Source organism: Amphibalanus amphitrite, unplaced genomic scaffold (assembly GCF_019059575.1).
Source record: "Amphibalanus amphitrite isolate SeventyFive unplaced genomic scaffold, NRLGWU_Aamphi_draft 000884F_arrow, whole genome shotgun sequence".
Classification (NCBI taxonomy): Eukaryota; Metazoa; Arthropoda; class Thecostraca; order Balanomorpha; family Balanidae; genus Amphibalanus; species Amphibalanus amphitrite.
Genome location: NW_024882378.1, coordinates 3,532 through 20,323, shown reverse-complemented (window position 1 = coordinate 20,323; position 16,792 = coordinate 3,532). Strand labels below are relative to the sequence as shown.

At 49.0% G+C, this 16,792-nt stretch overlaps 2 protein-coding genes across 2 annotated transcripts; both read right to left on the bottom strand.

Annotated features, from left to right (window-relative positions):
- Window positions 1-2,511: 2,511 nt before the first annotated feature.
- On the bottom strand, window positions 2,512-6,120 carry LOC122367630. Its single transcript, XM_043340934.1, has 3 exons — window positions 5,887-6,120; window positions 4,277-5,436; window positions 2,512-4,070 (listed from the first exon to the last, which is right to left on the bottom strand). Exons 1-3 carry the CDS (start codon window positions 6,118-6,120, stop codon window positions 3,446-3,448), a joined length of 2,019 nt encoding a protein of 672 aa, XP_043196869.1. The 3' UTR covers window positions 2,512-3,445.
- A 5,583-nt stretch (window positions 6,121-11,703) lies between these two features.
- LOC122367636 (glycine-rich cell wall structural protein 1.8-like) lies at window positions 11,704-15,268 on the bottom strand (the record flags this gene model as incomplete). Its single annotated transcript, XM_043340942.1, has 4 exons — window positions 11,704-11,829; window positions 12,055-12,198; window positions 13,984-14,815; window positions 15,128-15,268. Coding segments are annotated over 4 exons (1,243 nt in total), but the record flags the coding sequence as incomplete, so codon positions are not given.
- Between the last annotated feature and the right edge of the window lie 1,524 nt (window positions 15,269-16,792).

Genomic DNA, 16,792 nt, shown 5'->3' with positions numbered 1-16,792 from the left:
ATATAGGGTGCCGGGCAAAAGTCAGTTTAGAACGCAGTCTGCACGTGCGCTCGTGCAGAAGGACGCCTTCACATTTCGAGAACGATAGACCAATTCGCCGAACTTGTCACACCGTTAGGGAACGGTTATTAGTGTGACCCGCATAAGTCAGTCGAGTGTACCACTTCACACTTTAGCACGTGCACCGCTCACCCTCTCGCTCGCTAGTCTGTCGCCCCAAAAGGCGTCTTACTGCTTATATGCATATCCAACAACTCATTTTTGTGCTGTATTAATAATATGCAGACTATGCTGCCATCTGAGAAGTGAAAGGGAGGCCACTTTTTTAACCCTCGCCCGCACATGGGGGGGGGGTGGTTGCCACCCCCCCAGGTAGTCTTTCTGCTCTGCACTCAACATTTTTAGCGCTAGAAGGCTGATTTTTCGTATAGCTGCTTCTCTATCCTTTCTTGATGTCCACTGAAAATTTCAAGTTTCTGTGATTTTTGGTTTCGGAGATATGACCTTGTTTTTCAGGTCATGTCATGACCCAAATGGCCAATTCTCAACATCTTGCGTTTGCCATGGGCCTTGCGAGCTTTTGACACCCTGATTTCGACCTTTTTGCCAGTATTACCTCCCACCTATCATGGAACATGTTGTTCGACGATGTACAGGGGTCAAGGTCAGGGTCAAGGTCAACCTAGGTCATCTAAGATAATTGCGTTTTAGGCAAGCTGAATTTACTTTTTTTGAATTTTTTTTTGACTGCATTTTTGGTAAAAGCTTCTCAGAGCATGATTTCATGTAACATGGACCCAAAAACAATCGGTGCACACATCAGTATACACACAGACACACACACACATACAAACACATATAATTGACCTTGACCCAACTTGACCTGAAATGACCTCAGCCGCAAAATTCTGGTCGGGTAGTGTGACAAAGAGGTTCTAGCTGGCCTGGCACCAGAAAACAGCATCGTCATCGGTATTTGATAAGCAGCGCACTTGATATCCAACGGTGACCCAAAACAGCAACATTTTTTAGTTTGACCTGACCTGGAAGGTCAATAACTGACCTGAGAAGGTAAAACTGGGTATCATTGGATTCGTCTCTTCCCAAAGAATCTTTTTGGTCTTACCGCTAAGCTCTATCTCCAACAGGGACGAAATGGCGCGGGGGGGGGTGGCAACCCCCCCCCATGTGCGTTCTAGGATGGGAAAATGGCATGTGCGGGCGAGGGTTAAAGTAAAACAGCAATACTAACAGTTGATCGACTCAAGGGCTGAATTTGTATCGACCTGTTATAACCAAGAACTTTGTCCAAAGGCCCAAACTAATGTAAATAAATCATATATTGGAATAGTCCGCTATTTTTCGCTGTCATTCCGTCTCTGCAACCATGAAAGAGTCAAGTTTTACGTAAGTCCGTCAGGTGTATTTATGTAATTTGATACTTGATGATTGTAATCGAAGTTGTATGAATTTGGTGACAAATTAAGTTACATAAATGTCTGCAGGGAACCAGGATCATGTATCTGGTACGGGCAGTACGGCTTCCTTGTTTCGATTGTGTCTGCCACGAAAGAAAGAGGACCTAACCTCGAGACATGCCCCCGTGGTCTATCGCCACGTGGCCAATGACGGCTAAAGGACAGGGATTGGCGGTGTCTTTCAAATACGCTAAAAATGTAAATATCATGCATAGACCGTTTCCTCATAGTACGACCCTTCGCTGTAATTAGGTAGTTATCTTTTTTAACACAGCACGAAATTTGCTGAGAGAGTGACTTGGAAAACTGGTCACCGCACAGTGTTTTGAAGAGATGGATAGTAGGTAGCCGTTTTCACGACGGGCTATCCGGCGAGTGCACCTGATTGAACTTGAACCTGATTTGACCAAATCTGTACCTAATTTCTTTTACAGCAAATATCTTTATTTTATGAATTCATTTCAGTGGTTTAATCGATGATACTCTCTGATAATATGACAAAGCAGGCATATAAGCAAATAGTGCAGCCCTAGCTGATAGCTACTAAGAGACACACTGAACCTGATTTGACCAAATCTGCACCTGTCTGCACCAGATGTGCACCAAATGTATACCAGATGGCCGTCGTGAAAACGGCTAGTATTTGCAAAATGTGTTTGGATACCGACGCAGTGCTGTAGTGCTAAACGCCGTGAGAGACTTATTGATAGGTCAGTTATAATAGACAGGTCGAACATCGCTGTGGGGTGGTAAATACAGGGAAATACAAAATGCTAGTTGGGAAAATGGGCGTCACGTAGCGATATTGTGATCAAGTAAAACGACTGTGAAATGCAATGTGCGCTAACCAGTTTTCCAATGAACTCAGCTAATAAGTCTCGTGCAGTGTTCAACTAGACGTTTGCAATGAAAAGCGAACTTAAAAAAAAACACGATTCAAGTAACATTTCGCTGAAAGGCTCGCGCTTACGTCCGATGAACATCTTCATTGTATTCGTTTCCCATCAAAATTCACATTATGTAGATCCATGCGTGCCAAAGAAGGTGCTTTATTGTTGTACTTCGACATAGCTTGCATAACGGTTATCATAACATGTGCGTTACACAGAAATCGTTTCAGTTAACACAGAAATACTTGCAGCGTACATATACCTACTCTCATAAAAACAAGCCGGTAAAAAATTCTCAAGTCTCTTTAATGTACTTTACAACGCTGTACATTGCAAATTGATATTGAAATGTGACTTAAGATGAGGTGTGCAGTGCATGTTACCTACTGAAGAATGCACGAATGCATGAAGATTGAAGAGTGCATGTTACTTACTGCCTTGGTATTTGCTACTTGCTAGTGTAGTAACTCTCCCACACCAATTATATTATGGCACCGTTAGAAGTGATAAACGAATTAGACAGTTTTCGGTAATTAAATCGTTTGAGTGCGCCATTTGACTATAGATCTTTTTGTTCTATTGTACATTCACCAGCAGATATAATATCAGTATATCAGTATATCAGTATATTAGTATATCTTACTTTTCTGTCAGCTGGGTTGCTACCCACACATATTAAATTCTAACTAAAGTATTAGCTTAACTTTAGATAAAACAGTACTGTTGCAATATAAATAAGTCCTACCGCGATACAGCTATGGTCGCTTTCTGAGTATTCCTTATACATTGCACTATATTTGCAATTTTACTACCTTCACCTCGAGCGCCTCGCCGGCACTGAATCGCTTACAGAACATGTTGCAATAAATCGAATATACATATTTGCATTTTACCACATGTGCTGCGTTACTATGTCCTGTCCTTACACCCTTACATTATACAAAAACGTCAGGCAACAACAAAATTAAACACAAACGATGACAACATAACTAACACACCAGGAGATATCTTCACAAAACAGAAACAAAACAAGTAAGCATACTAAAATACTGTCACATCGAAAGCGATTCTCGAGGCCTACTTATTTTTCTTCTCCTTCTCGACGTAATCAAAGTTGGGGAAGTGCTCGAAGCCGACCGGGTGGCTCCTGAAGAACTCCCTTCCTGGGTCCTGGTACTGCCGGGTCATGGCCGAGCCACGGTTCAGGCTGGCGTATGTTTCCGGGCGGTCATACCTCGTCTCCGAACCGTCCCCGTACCCGGGAGCCGATCGGCCGTTCGTGGGGCGAGTGTCGCTATGGAGGTACCCCCGGGGCATGCCCAGGTCATCTGTCAGAGAGGGCCTCGAGTGGGCGGATACCTCGTAGGAGCGAGTGGCGTCAGGGTTGGCGTAGGTGTGAGTTTCGTACGGGGCTGGTTCGTCGTTTAGAGGTGCCATGTCTTGCGCTCGCTCGCGCTCTTTGACGCTGTTGTCACGATCGTCCGCCTGATGACGCTGGTATCGGTCTTTGTTGTAGGTGGCAGCACCATCTGCGCCGTAGCTGCGCTGAGATGGCTCGGGTTCCTGACTGTCAGTGCTTCTGGAGTTCTCCGCACCGCGGCGCTGCTGTCGCTGAGCTGGATACGAGTCGACTGCGGGGTAAGTGTGTCCGCTGGGGTTTCTTGAATAGTACTGGGGAGGGCCGTCTCGGTAGTCGGAATATCTGGAACGTATAGGTGGAAAACGTACCGTGGTGTTAGCTTTGTAATTTGTTGTGCACCCTGGCGATCAGTCCACTCATGTTACAAAATGAATGATTAAATGAACATAAATGGTTATTAGTCATCTATCTATGAATAAATCAATGAATGAGTAAACGGTTAGTTAGTTGAATAAATTAGTGAAACATCCTACTGTCCTATAGCTCACCTGTTGGGTGTGTCCTCAGGAGCTCTGGACGGCCGCCGCTGTGAGGGGTAGTCCACATACTCATAATCCTGGCCACTTCCCTGATAGTCATAGTCATAGTCAGGGACGTTGGGGTCTTCATACTCAGGCCTCTCGGAATCATCGTACTCATATTCAGCAGGCTCGTCATCTTGACGGTCTTCCTGCAGCCTCTCGACAAACTTGTCATCTATCGGCGCTTTTCCGAACCTGTAGTCAAAGAGATCGCCGATGGTGGCGCTGTGGTCGCCGTCTCGGTAACCGGCGTCGTGCTCCTCAGTGTAATCCTGAGATGGTGGAGGGGGCGCGGGCCGGCGCTGGCCAGTGCCGTACCTGTCGTAACCGCCACCGGAGGACTGGGAGGACTCCACCTTACGGTGGTACTCGGGTACAACTCCCCGCACGTGGTACCCGCCTCCGCTGCGACGCTGTGCTGGACGAGCGTCCGAGTGGTACTGTGGTACTGTGGTAGTGGTACTGTGGTACTTTGGTACTTCCTGGAGGTACTTTGGTGTATCTTCGCCGTACTGTGCTACCCCAGCGCGGTACTGTGGCTCCTCAGAGCGGTACTGCGGTGTGTCCTCATGGTACTGCAGCTCACCCTGGGTATCAGTCCTCGGCCCGACCTCGTGGTTATGCTCATCGTCACTTAGAAACCTCGCCAGGGCCCGACCGGTGTACGAGTCATCCGCTACAGGCTGATGTTCGGTGGTGTTCGAGTTATCCTCAGGACCGTGATAGTGGCCCGCGTGACGCTTAGACCGGGATCGGACACGACCGGCATAAGTATCACGGAACCGACCCGACTTGAACGCTCCCGGGGTCTGATAGCGGGCCTTATCCTGCTCCTCGTCGGGAGTTAGGAAGTCGTCTTCTCCTGAGAAATGTTCGTCTGGATCCTGAGAGTTTCTCCCGCCTTGGGAGCCCGAATGATAATCGTCACGTTCCGAGTCGATTTCGATCCCGTCAAAGTCCGGCTCGTAGTCAAAGTTATAGGTGTCGCCACCGTCTCGCTTGTGCTTGTCGCCGGGAGTGGAGGAGTGTTTGTCCTGTTTGGGGTCGCCGTAGGAGGAGGACTCGCTGTAGCTCACGTGCTGGTTGTTGGGGTCCTTACTGTTGCTGGCGTAGGCGCAGTCCTCCGTCTGTGGATAGATTGGGGAAGGAAGTGATGGGGGGCTCAACCATGAGAGCAACGGCTATTGGGGAGCACAAAGCTGAATGACTTGATCATCGATGAACGAATAAGTAATACAGGGACATTTAAATTATTACCGATGAATATTCGTTAGTGTGACGGAAAGTATGAATCAATGAACTCGGTAAGTGGCGAGACAAGTCTAGTTTGACCTGCATTGGTTTTGCAAGCGTCAAACGATTATGCATGCATAGTAATTGCATGTGGCAAATGCTTGGTTTTAGGGCATTTCTATTCGATGCATGGAACGAAATTCGACATTTTGTCGATTAAGCTATTAAAAACTTGATGTAAAACACGAAGCAACGCTGGAGGAAGCGATTAATCCGAAATTTATGCCTACACCGAGCAGAAATTCATCGAGGAATCCTCTCCGCCCGTCACATCCCTCACTCACCTGGAATCCCTTGGCGTCGGTGCACTGGTAGCAGGTCATGCCGTCTCTGGCCACCTCCTTGCAGTTGGCGTCCGTCTTCTTCTGTGCCAGCGTGTCCAGCATGGCTGACACGGTTCGTCGGGAGTCAGCGTAGCCGCGGTGAGCTTCGTCCCGGATCTCCCCTGGGAGAAATGAGACGTCATTGGTTAGTTGATTGGGGTTAATATTTGTAGGCTTTATATGATCACGACACATTCGATCATGTTTCTGTCATTTGCTGAGGGTGTGGACTGTGGTGGGTGATGGGTATAAATGACTTATCAAGTCAAAGAATAAGTTGAGCGGCAACATGGTTATTTTTGACACACATTCTTGATTCGTATGTCATTGGAGTCTGGAGGCAGGGGCTAAAGATCACTGACCTTTTTTCATTCTACCACGCGTGATCTCGAGAGTTCACGTTCTAATGAGAGCCATTTTGTGTCACGGTGCGCTGCCCTAAACTGTCTGAGGAGCAATGATTGGCGATTTTTCCGGTCTCCTCGGTGTCTGGAGGCGCGGGAACCCCGAGAGTAGAGCACTTTCATTGGACACGGATCAGGAGGCTCACTGACGGTATATGGCGTGTCATGACGAGAGCCGTCAGTGCCAGATTTACCTCAGCGCCGGGGGACGTGGATGGTGGTCTGCAGACTGATGGCGGACTACGTGACTGCGTGAAACGTTCTTGGGTTATTCTAACGTCAAACGGCAGGAAACGTTTTTGTTCAATGGGCCGACAAAACTGCGAGAGTTGACAAATAAAAAGCGCTTGAAAATATTGCTGACGCTAAATCTTACATGGTACGAGTTGCGCTCAGCGACAGATCTGCAAGCATGATCCAAAGTAGGATTTGAGGCAGACGTGTCTCCACTCAGTTATGGGTTCATGTTTATAAATAATAAGCATTTGCAGCTCGAAGCGTTGCGTATTGGAAGCGAGCCATGGATTCCAATGGGAGGAGCAAGAAGCGATTTGTGCGCGTGAAAGCTGCTGTGTTCCAGCCCTAAAATAATGATACCTAGTTTGAAATAAGTGTAAGTGTCCCAATATACGGGTCGAAACTATATGCACGTGACTGCACGGTTAACCGACCTCCCATCCGACATTTTCGGTTAATAATTCACCCCGTACGTCTCATAGACCGTATCAAAACGGCTGTGCTGGACTCATTGTTCCATGGCGCATCGCCCCCAGGACGGGCAGCGGTTACGGGCTGTGCAGATTGAAGCCACACTTGCGGCAAATTTGAACAACTGCGGTGGTGCCCAAGCCGGAACACTGCACAGTTTGAAACGCTTGAGTACCACAGAGGTCACAGTGATACCCTGAAGTGGCTATGCTCAGGCGAACAGCCGAAAAACAAGGCAGCAAACAGGATTATCTAGCTCATGCCGGACTCTGGCTGAATCGGTGCTAATTACTGATGTAGATCTCCGTCTCAGGGGTGGGCTGAGCCGGCGCTCAGGCCCCGGGAGAGAGCTGGGATCTGGTCTGAACGCTGAATTACCGAGCTGTGTAGGCAGGCTCAATGTAAATGAACTGAGGCCAGGGATCTCGGCGGAACTAGCGGTACTGGCGGTTCTAGGATCAGCTGAGGGTCTGTTACCGAGGGCCAGAACAAAGAACAGACCACGGGCTTCAGCGATGATGAACGACTATAAGAAACCGAGTGGCGTTGAAAGCTGAAGGAAAATACGTACACTTAAATCTCTCAGCTGTTTGGGACCATCAGTACTAACAGGAACATGTGCTACATACTCACCGTCAATGTCCCTGATGCGTTCATCTCCGCTCGCCCCGTAGTAGTCTCTGGTCGGGTCGTCCTTGTATCTCCCAGACTGGTAACCGGGGTCGTAGAACTTGCTCTTGTTTCTGCTGCCGCCGGTGCCGCGCCTGACGCCGTCACCATGGTAACCACTGTCCTCGTCGTCATGGTAACGGTTGTTGGCGTCTCGGTAGTCGCCGTGATCTCCGTAGTCGTAGTCGTCAGCGGGGTAGTCTTCGTAGTCATAGTGATAGTCGTCCTGGCGTCCCTGGCTCCTTCTGCAGAAATGAATAATCAGCTTTAAACCGCTCTGTGGAGCAATCATATGTAAATAATGTGGCAGAAAATATCTCGTCTTAGACGGCTTTATACTTGCTGAAGGACAATCTCGGCCTAAAAATAGCGACTTAATCTCTATCCAGGCACCATAATGGGGTAAAAGACAGGTTTTTGATACTCATATCCCATCTGCCCACAAGAGGCTTTTTCCATGCAAAGCATTGAACGATATGAACACGATCGTTATGCTGGCGCTAAAGCAGCTCATTCGCTAGCAATTCGTCGTCATTCTGGCTGCGTTGGAAAGTGTGGGTAGCTCACGCTCAGTGACGGTAAATTACACGCGCGTTGTCAGACAGCGTGTCCGCGATCGCGCCGTCACTGGCCCGGGTAAAAACCCAGCAACTCAGAGCAGTCACTAGTCACGAACAGCTCAGCAACTCAGAGCCGTCACCAGTCACGAACAGCTCAGCAACTCAGAACAGTCACCAGTCACAAACAGCTCAGCAACTCAGAGCAGTCACCACTCACCAGTCACACGCAGCTCCGCAACTCAGCAGCTCAGAAGTATCACTGACATCTGGGTTCTGAGTTGCAGCAGTCCAAACAAAAATACACAGTGAAGTACCAAGCATAGAACAACTGCCATGTGTCGTTGTGCAAACAAATAAATATTTAAAAAAGACGTATTTTCGACTTACGGTGGGCCGTCGCGATAGTCCCTGTCGTACTCGCGCCGGGCGCCGTAGTCGTTGTCGTAACCCGGGCCGTACCCGGCCGTGCGCCGCTGTTCTCCGTCGTACCGAGGACGTTCTCGGTCATTGTCGTCGTAATAGTAGTCGTAGTCAGACTCAACCCTCGGACTGAAAATGGGTTGAATAAAAGTAAATATTATTTGCAAGTCAGGTGATTGATCTTGGGTCTCATTTGTGCAAACAAGTTTCAAGACAGGGTGAGGGTGCTTGATGAATTGTTATGTCGTAAAAAACTGCCAACCTTACCTGAAAATGAGCATAGTCTTGAAAAGGTGAACGACGAATAATCCAGCTAAATTTTATGTCGGTGAGATTGCATCTACCTATTCCTTCAGTGCTGAAATATAGGCTGGCTGAAACACCACAATAAGTTAACTGGTAAATGCTTGCAAATATCATTTCTAGTCTTTCGACCGCCCATTCATTCGGTGCCCTTACGCGTGTCGAGGTTTGTTGCGGCTGAAGGTGGTGGGACGTCTTGTTCCTCTCGTTCCGTACAGATCGTGCTCCTGATGACCCTTCAGACGTTCATCTACCAGCTCAGGAGGCACGTCACTCTCGTGCGAGTGTTGGATGTTCTCTCGAGATGCGTACCTGTCGGAAGCAGGCATGGGTAAGTTATATCGGGAATTAGGGATCCATTGTCATGTCATGGCATATGGCATATGTCTTGCGCAATATGCAACAAAACTGTGCATATTGTCATATAAACGGAACCTGGAAGAATGCATGAAGACTAAGGCCGGGGGGATCCAGGGCGTCGCAAGTCCATTTGCGACACGTCGCAAGTTACGACACATGTCCCGTCGCAAGTTGTGTCGTAGCGAAAAAGGAGGGATGTTGAGGAAAGAGGGGTTTGTCGGAGGATACGACAGAACGTAGCTGCGACAAGGTTTAAATACCCGCTTTACTCGAGAATTTAAAAGGCTACACGATCAGCTGATCCCGTAGTAAGCGTCAGTAAGGTCGAAAACTCTATCAAGCATAAAGGAACATTCGCCCTTCTGGTTTGCGAGCTTATGAGACAGCCAGTTCAAGCATGTTCTCTGATTCTGAAGCTTTGTCTCAACTGGGTGACTTGTGGTTGCTAACGCTCACGTGAGTTGCCATGAATTTTGGGATCGATCACAGGAGATTCGTGGCGCTATAGGGCATCTAGAAGCGATGCTTTAGAAGAAATGAGTTAAGAGAGTATGAGGTCACAGAGAGTTAGTAGAGTTGGAGATTGAGGTCACAATTGGATGTTACAGAGGTCATCTGGGACACTTCAGGTCACGGAGGTCAACTTGGGGTCATCACAGAGCTCAATTGGAGACCACGGAAGTAATCTGAGACACGTCAGGTCACAGAAGGCAACTTGGGGGCAGGTCAGGTTACAGAGGTCAACTCGGGGTCATCACAGAGCTCAATATGGGGTCATCTGGGACACGCCAGGTCACAGAGGTCAGCTTGAGGTCATCAAAGAGCTCAATTGGAGGTCACGGAGGTCATCTGGGACACGTCAAGTCACAGAGGTCAACTTGGGGTCATCACAGAGCCCAATTGAAGGTCATGGCGGTTATCTGGGGCACATCAGGTCAGATAGGTCAGCTTGGAGTCATCAGAGGGGTCACTTAGAGGTTACAGAGGTCATATGGGACACGTCAGGTCACAGAGGTCAACTTGAGATCATCACAGAGCTCAATTGGAGGTCACGGAGGTCATCTGGGACACGTCAGGTTATAGAGGTCAACTTGGGGTCATCACAGAGCTCAATTGGAGGTCATCTGGGACACGTCAGGTCACAGAGGTCAACTTGGGGTCACCACAGAGCTCTATTGGAGATCACGCAGGTCATCTGTGACACGTCAGGCTACAGAGGTCTACTTGGGGTCATCACAGAGCTCAATTGAAGGTCATCTGGGACACATCAGGTCACAGAGGTCAGCTTGGAGTCATCAGAGAGCTCAATTGGAGGTCACGGAGGTCATCTGGGACACTTCAGGTAACAGAGGTCAACTTGGGGTCATCACAGAGCTCTATTGGAGGTCATGGGGGTCATCAAGGTACACGTCAGGTCACAGAGGTCAACTTGGGGTCATCACAGAGCTCTATTGGAGGTCACGGAGGTCATCTGGGACACGTCAGGCAACTTGGGGTCATCACAAAGCTCAATTGGAGGTCATCTGGGACACGTCAGGTCACAGAGGTCAACTTGGGGTCATCACAGAGATCAATTCGAGGTCATGGGGGTCATCTGGGACACATCGTTTTTAGAATTTGGAGAATCTTTTGGGGGATGCCCCTCGCAACGTCCAAGACCGCCTTTCTGGATTCGCCAGTAGTTGCTGGAATGGTGTTAGGCTACTTCATATCCATGAATACCCCAATAAATGTGAATATAACATATTATGCACCATGTTCAACACTCTCGCTGGCGCGGATTGAGGCCTCATAGACGAACCGTTGGTTCTTGCTTAATAACTCGCGTTAGCGGCAACGGATTGCAACGAAATTTTCAGGATCTCAAGTTTCAACAATTTTCCACGTACCATGCAAATTTCGTGACCATGACCCCAATGACCTGTGACCTGTGACCTCTCCCTCAAGGCCATATCAACTTGCGACACAACTTACGACTGCTATTTCAAATTCGTAAGTTGTGTCGTAAATCAGGCACTTTGCGATAGACTTTACTTCTTAAGTAACGCTACTCATCAATAGATCCCTCCAAAAACGACTTACTACACAACTTGCGACACGTCGCAGCTGCGACGAGGCTTACGACGCTCTGGATCCCCCCAGCCTAAGCATTACAGATAATGTAATAGAGAGCTGAAAGGATGCATGGTTTGTTATAGTCAGGGATTCCTCAGAGACTCATGCACAAGTTGATGGTATGTTCACCTTGTGATAGCTGACTGACTTCATGTGATATGAAGAAAAAAATTATGACGATGCGCAAACAAATCTGCCTACAGCCCAGAGCACGGGTTGTCCTCATTTTCAATGGGTGCTTACCTAAAGTAAGGGTCGTTCTCGTCTTCTCTGGGCAGATATCTCTGGTAGGGGTCCTGCTGGGTCTTGTAGTTGCGGTAGCCGTGGCGACCCTTGTAGTTGCTGTAGTAAGGCTGGTAGTCGGACTGACGGCGAGAGCTTGCCAGCGCCAGGTCTGCGGGAGAGCTTGATGAACCTGTGCTATTCAGCAGCGATGAACTGATGTTGGTATTGGAGTTTTGGACTTGTGGTAAGGCTGTTGAATCTGCTTGAGCCGAAGGCGTAATAGACGTTACTGTATTGGACTTAAGCTGCTCCGTTGATTTGGCGCTGAGACTTGACGATACTTCATGCTTGCTGGAAGGGCTCACTTTGGCAGCCTCGTCTGACAGGCTGCGACGACTGATGTGGTGCTTTGGCGGAAGGATGGGAAGGAAGCCGTGCTCCAGCACCCCAGGCTTGAATCCGGGGCTGACCTGGATATCGTTTCTCCTGACCTCACCGATAGTCGACGCCTGGGTGATGGGGTCAAACAGAGCAAGATCACTGGCAGAACTTGGTTTTGACTGGGTGCCGAAATTGAGAGTTTCGTAGACTCCATCGACATCAACGAAATTGTCGCTCAGTCGCTGGTCGGGATCTTTTCCTTGGCTGCTGATGCTGGTAGAATAAGCGGTTGATTGGGGATATTCGCTATGCTGCACGTTAGCGAAATGATTCACAGTGTATGACTGGTGGTTTCCGCTAAACGGTTTCTTGAAAGACACTTCTGATCCCTGCTGAGCTGTTAATGGAACGACGTTTTCAAAACCTGGAGTTTTCTGAGTTGTAGATGCTGAAGCTTCCTGCTGAAGACTTGTGGACTCTGGTACGCTGATATGAGGCGAGCGGAGCTGTCCCTGGTGAATGCTTGAATGGAATGGATTCAGCTGTGATGGCTGATCCTGATGCTGCGGAGATCCGTGATGCAGTGGCGGGTTCTGGTTGCCGTTGAAGCTGCTGGTTTCTCTCTGGGGAGGAAGTTGTCCGGGGAGAGAGAACACCGGTCTCACAGCACCTCGACTGTGCTGTCTCTGGTGGTTTCCCGGCGGCGGCGACTGATGGAACCCTCTCGGAGGATGGAGAGACACAGGACCGGGATGGTTCCTCTGGGTTCCTCGCTGTGGTCGACGGACCAAGGGACGAGATCTAGAACTAAACGGGTTGCGGAATCCTAGACGAAACCGGCGGGCATCGCGGCTCGACTCCGCCAGCTCCGACTTGCCCTCAACGTCCTCAAAGACTTCGTCACCCATGTCGCGGTGAATCATGTGCGGCACACCATCAAAGTAGCGATGAATGACGGGGTGTACCTCACGCGGCTCGCTCTTTTTGTCCTCTCTCGAATTGATCCCTGATTCGGATCTGGAGTCGATCTCTGCTACAGATTGCGGCAAAGCGTTTGCGTCCTCGCTGACGGAAATGTTGCGTTTTGTGCGATTGTGCAAAAGCTCTTTGTCGGTTTCGTTGAGGTTGATGATGTCCGCTTCCTGCTCAACAGTTGGAGGATCGACTGCTTCTCTGGCCATAGCGGTTACTTCCTGATAGCGACTTTTATGGGGCATTGTGTCGGAAGCATCGTCGTGCTCACTGAACTTGTGAACATCATCACTCTCATGTGCGGGATCTTGCGGTCCGTGACTTTGGAACGGGTTGGATATTTTATCAAACATTTCGTTGACACGAATATCATACTGGCTGTCTGGGCTCCTGAAGTCGTTTTGAGTGACTTGGTGTTGTTCTTGTCCCCTGGTAAAGAACGCACCATCGTTCGATTGCTGCTTTTTGTGGCCTTGATGGTTATTTCCCTTTACAATCTTCTCATTACGCTGATCGAAGAATGAATCGCCATTAAAGATATGATCGGGAATGTGAAAATCGCCAAATGTTTTGCCTTCGTTCTCGCCGTTTTTCTGCTGGATGTACTTAAACTGTCCTTTAAAAGCCGGAGGCTCTTGGATGAATTCATCAAAACCACTGGGTCGCTTTAATGGCTCACGCTTAGAGGGTTCTCCTTTGCCATGACCGCCGAAATTATGTTCAGCTGGCCCTCCCAATCCCTCATATTTCTTCTGATATTTCATGGGTTTCGAGTTTATCTTGAAATGCTTCTGGTTGTTCCCAGTGTCAAAGCTGTAGTCTTTGAAGTTGTTGAAGCCACCTTTTCCTCCGTATCCTTTCTCAGCGTATCTACTTGGTGACTCAGGCTCACTAAACGCCTCTTCAGTTCTTTGGTTGATCATGTCCAACAAGCTCTGTGCCTTTCCACCGCTCGAGAAGTCCTCAAAGTCATCTTTTCTATCAACACCGGGAGGTTTTGCAACACCGTATCTGAAGGTGTTCCCCTCTGACACTGGCCGCCGGAGACTGCCTCTGTGGTGACCACCCTGTCCTGGGTCGCTCCTTCGGCGGTACGTGCCGCTCATTTTCGGGCTGTACACGGCGTACTCGTCAATGGGATCCTCTGAGTGGCCGTTGGAGCCTCGTCCGGGACCGCCGTACCCCCCGCCGTGCCCGCCATGGTCGTACCCGCCGTCAGAACCGTGACCGTACTCATCATGAGAACCGTGACCGTACTCATCATGTCCACTGTATCCGCCGTGTCCACGGCCGTAATCGTCACCATGGCTGTCTCCCCCATACCCGTAGTTGTTCCCGCCACCACCGTAGTGGTTTTCGTCACCCTCGTAGTGGTTTCTACCGCCGCCATACCCGTGGTCGTCACCGTCGTAGTCGTTTCTTCCGTCACCGCCGCCATTGTAGTGGCTATCACCAGTGGTGTAGGAGGTTATGTCATCGTTGTGGTTCCTTCCACCGTCGTGGTTTCTACTACCTCCGTAACCATCACCGCCGCCGTAGTTGTAACCATCGTCGTAGTTGTTTCCACCACCATCATAGCGGCCACCGCCTCCACCGTAGTGATCGTCGCCACCTCGGTAGTTGTTTCGTCCGTCTCCGTGGTAGTTTCCCCCACCGCTGTGGTAGGTTCCGCCGCTGTAGTGGCCCCCACCGTAGGGTGTTTCCGAGTGGTAGCTGACAGAGTCTGAGTCGCCGCCCTTGTGGTTGTATTGGTGGTGGCCCTCGTCGTTGTACCTGGCGTAGAGAACAAACTCTCAATTACGAAGCTCTCAGTGTTAAGGGGGGGGGGGGTAGAAATGTTATATTAAAATCCTTTCGATTATCATTTTATTATTGTCATTTAAAGCCAATGAAAATTGCAACGAGAAGATAATCAAACATCAGCAAAGGATGCAGCCCACTTGGGCTTTCCACTTGTGTTGCAATAGCATGATGCATAGCATGAGGCAATTATTGATGAATCCAGCGATAGGAATTAGGAAAAACAGACCGCATCAGCCTCCGAGCTGAGCTGTCTGACCACAGGACACGCCCGTTCGGACTGACCTGTTGGAGTCTCCCTTCTCGGGAGCGTCATAGCGACTGTCATAGCTGGAGCCCTTGGTGGGCGACTGGTAGTGGTTGTTCCAGGATGTGCCGTAGCTCTGTGAGTGGCCGTCACCGTACTGGCGGCCCGAGGCCGGCTCACTTCCGGTGACGGCACCGGAACCGGAAGTGGTACCGGAAGTGGAACCGGGAGTTGATCCCGACTCGGAAGCGTAACCGGACGAGTCATTGCCGTTTGTCTGGAAACGAGTGATATTGTCACTATGAATAGAAGTAGAGCAACAGATCTAAATTGGACATAAGCAAGGAACACGCTATCTTTCATAACCCTCGCCCGTATTGGTGTTTTTCCAGCCGCGAACGTATAAGGGGGGGGGGGGGGGTCCGTTGGACCCCCCCTTGCCGTTTCGCCCCTGATCGAGCTAGAGCTTGGCGGAAAAAAACGAGCGTGTTGCCCGTGACGAGAGGAAGCCGATGATACCTAATTTTAAGGTCCTAGGTCATTGGTTGACCTTGCAGGTCAGGTCAATGACCCAAATGTCGGGAAAATCGGGACCTGTTAGAACGTCGTAAAATGTGGCTGCTATGGGGTTTTTCGGGGCGCTGATCACGAATATCATGTTAGTTTTGATCACAGATGATGTCTTTATGCATTTAGTCCAGGTCGGGTCAGGTCAGGTCAGGTCAACCAGTAGGGGTCCTGCTGGGTATTCCTAGTAAGTATCAACCGCCTCTGACAGCTTCGTAACATGTTACGAAGGTACCAAAACTACTTCGTAAACGTTCATATGGTTGCTAAATTCGAATTCAGCTCCAAAAACTGGCCTAGAAACATGTAAAACTCGAAAAAGTGAACCGAGGTCACCAAAGGTCAATGACCTGACCTGACCTTCAGGTGACCTTGACACCCACCCTAATGCATGGGGGCAACATCATATCACATGTTTGAACGCTTGAAACCACGAAAAGACTGCAGACGCGCGGCTAATGCGAGCCGACATACGCCGAATCGCGATTCCGGCCAAACATGGTCTCGAAAAGTAGGTCACAAGTCAAAGGTCTTTGGGGTCAGGGTCATGAAATTTTCAGGGTAGGTGTAAAATTGATTAACGCGAGGGTACTGAAAGTTTCGTCGCGATCGGCCTCTTTTTACGCGAGTTATTCGCGAAAAACCATGGGGGGGGGGTCCGTTCGACCCCCCCCCCCCCTATACGGGCGAGGGATAAAGCCTTGGTCATATAGTGCCGGCATGAGTACCGAGGGCGAACCACGAGCGACAATTTGTGTAATATATATCACCACTCCCTTCCCGAAGAAACGAAATTAAGTCGCCTTTAACATTCCGTAATTATTATAAACATAACATATAAATGTGCTTTAAGTAAAATAGAAATGAAATCACCAAAATGTGACATTTTGATCTAAATAAATTGGAAAAATAGGGAGAGTGGATGAAATCGCTGTTGCTTTCAATTTTGCGTATTTAATTAGGATGCACTTTTGGCATGTCGTGTACCGGTATTCAAGCAATAGGTATTCATTCAGCATTATGCGTTTGAAATGAGTTCCACTGTACGTTAAAAATACACCTCCGACATGATCAATGATCATGCACGACTGACTCACGCAGATCATGTGATAGCACGTGCTGTCCTTCGGTGGAGT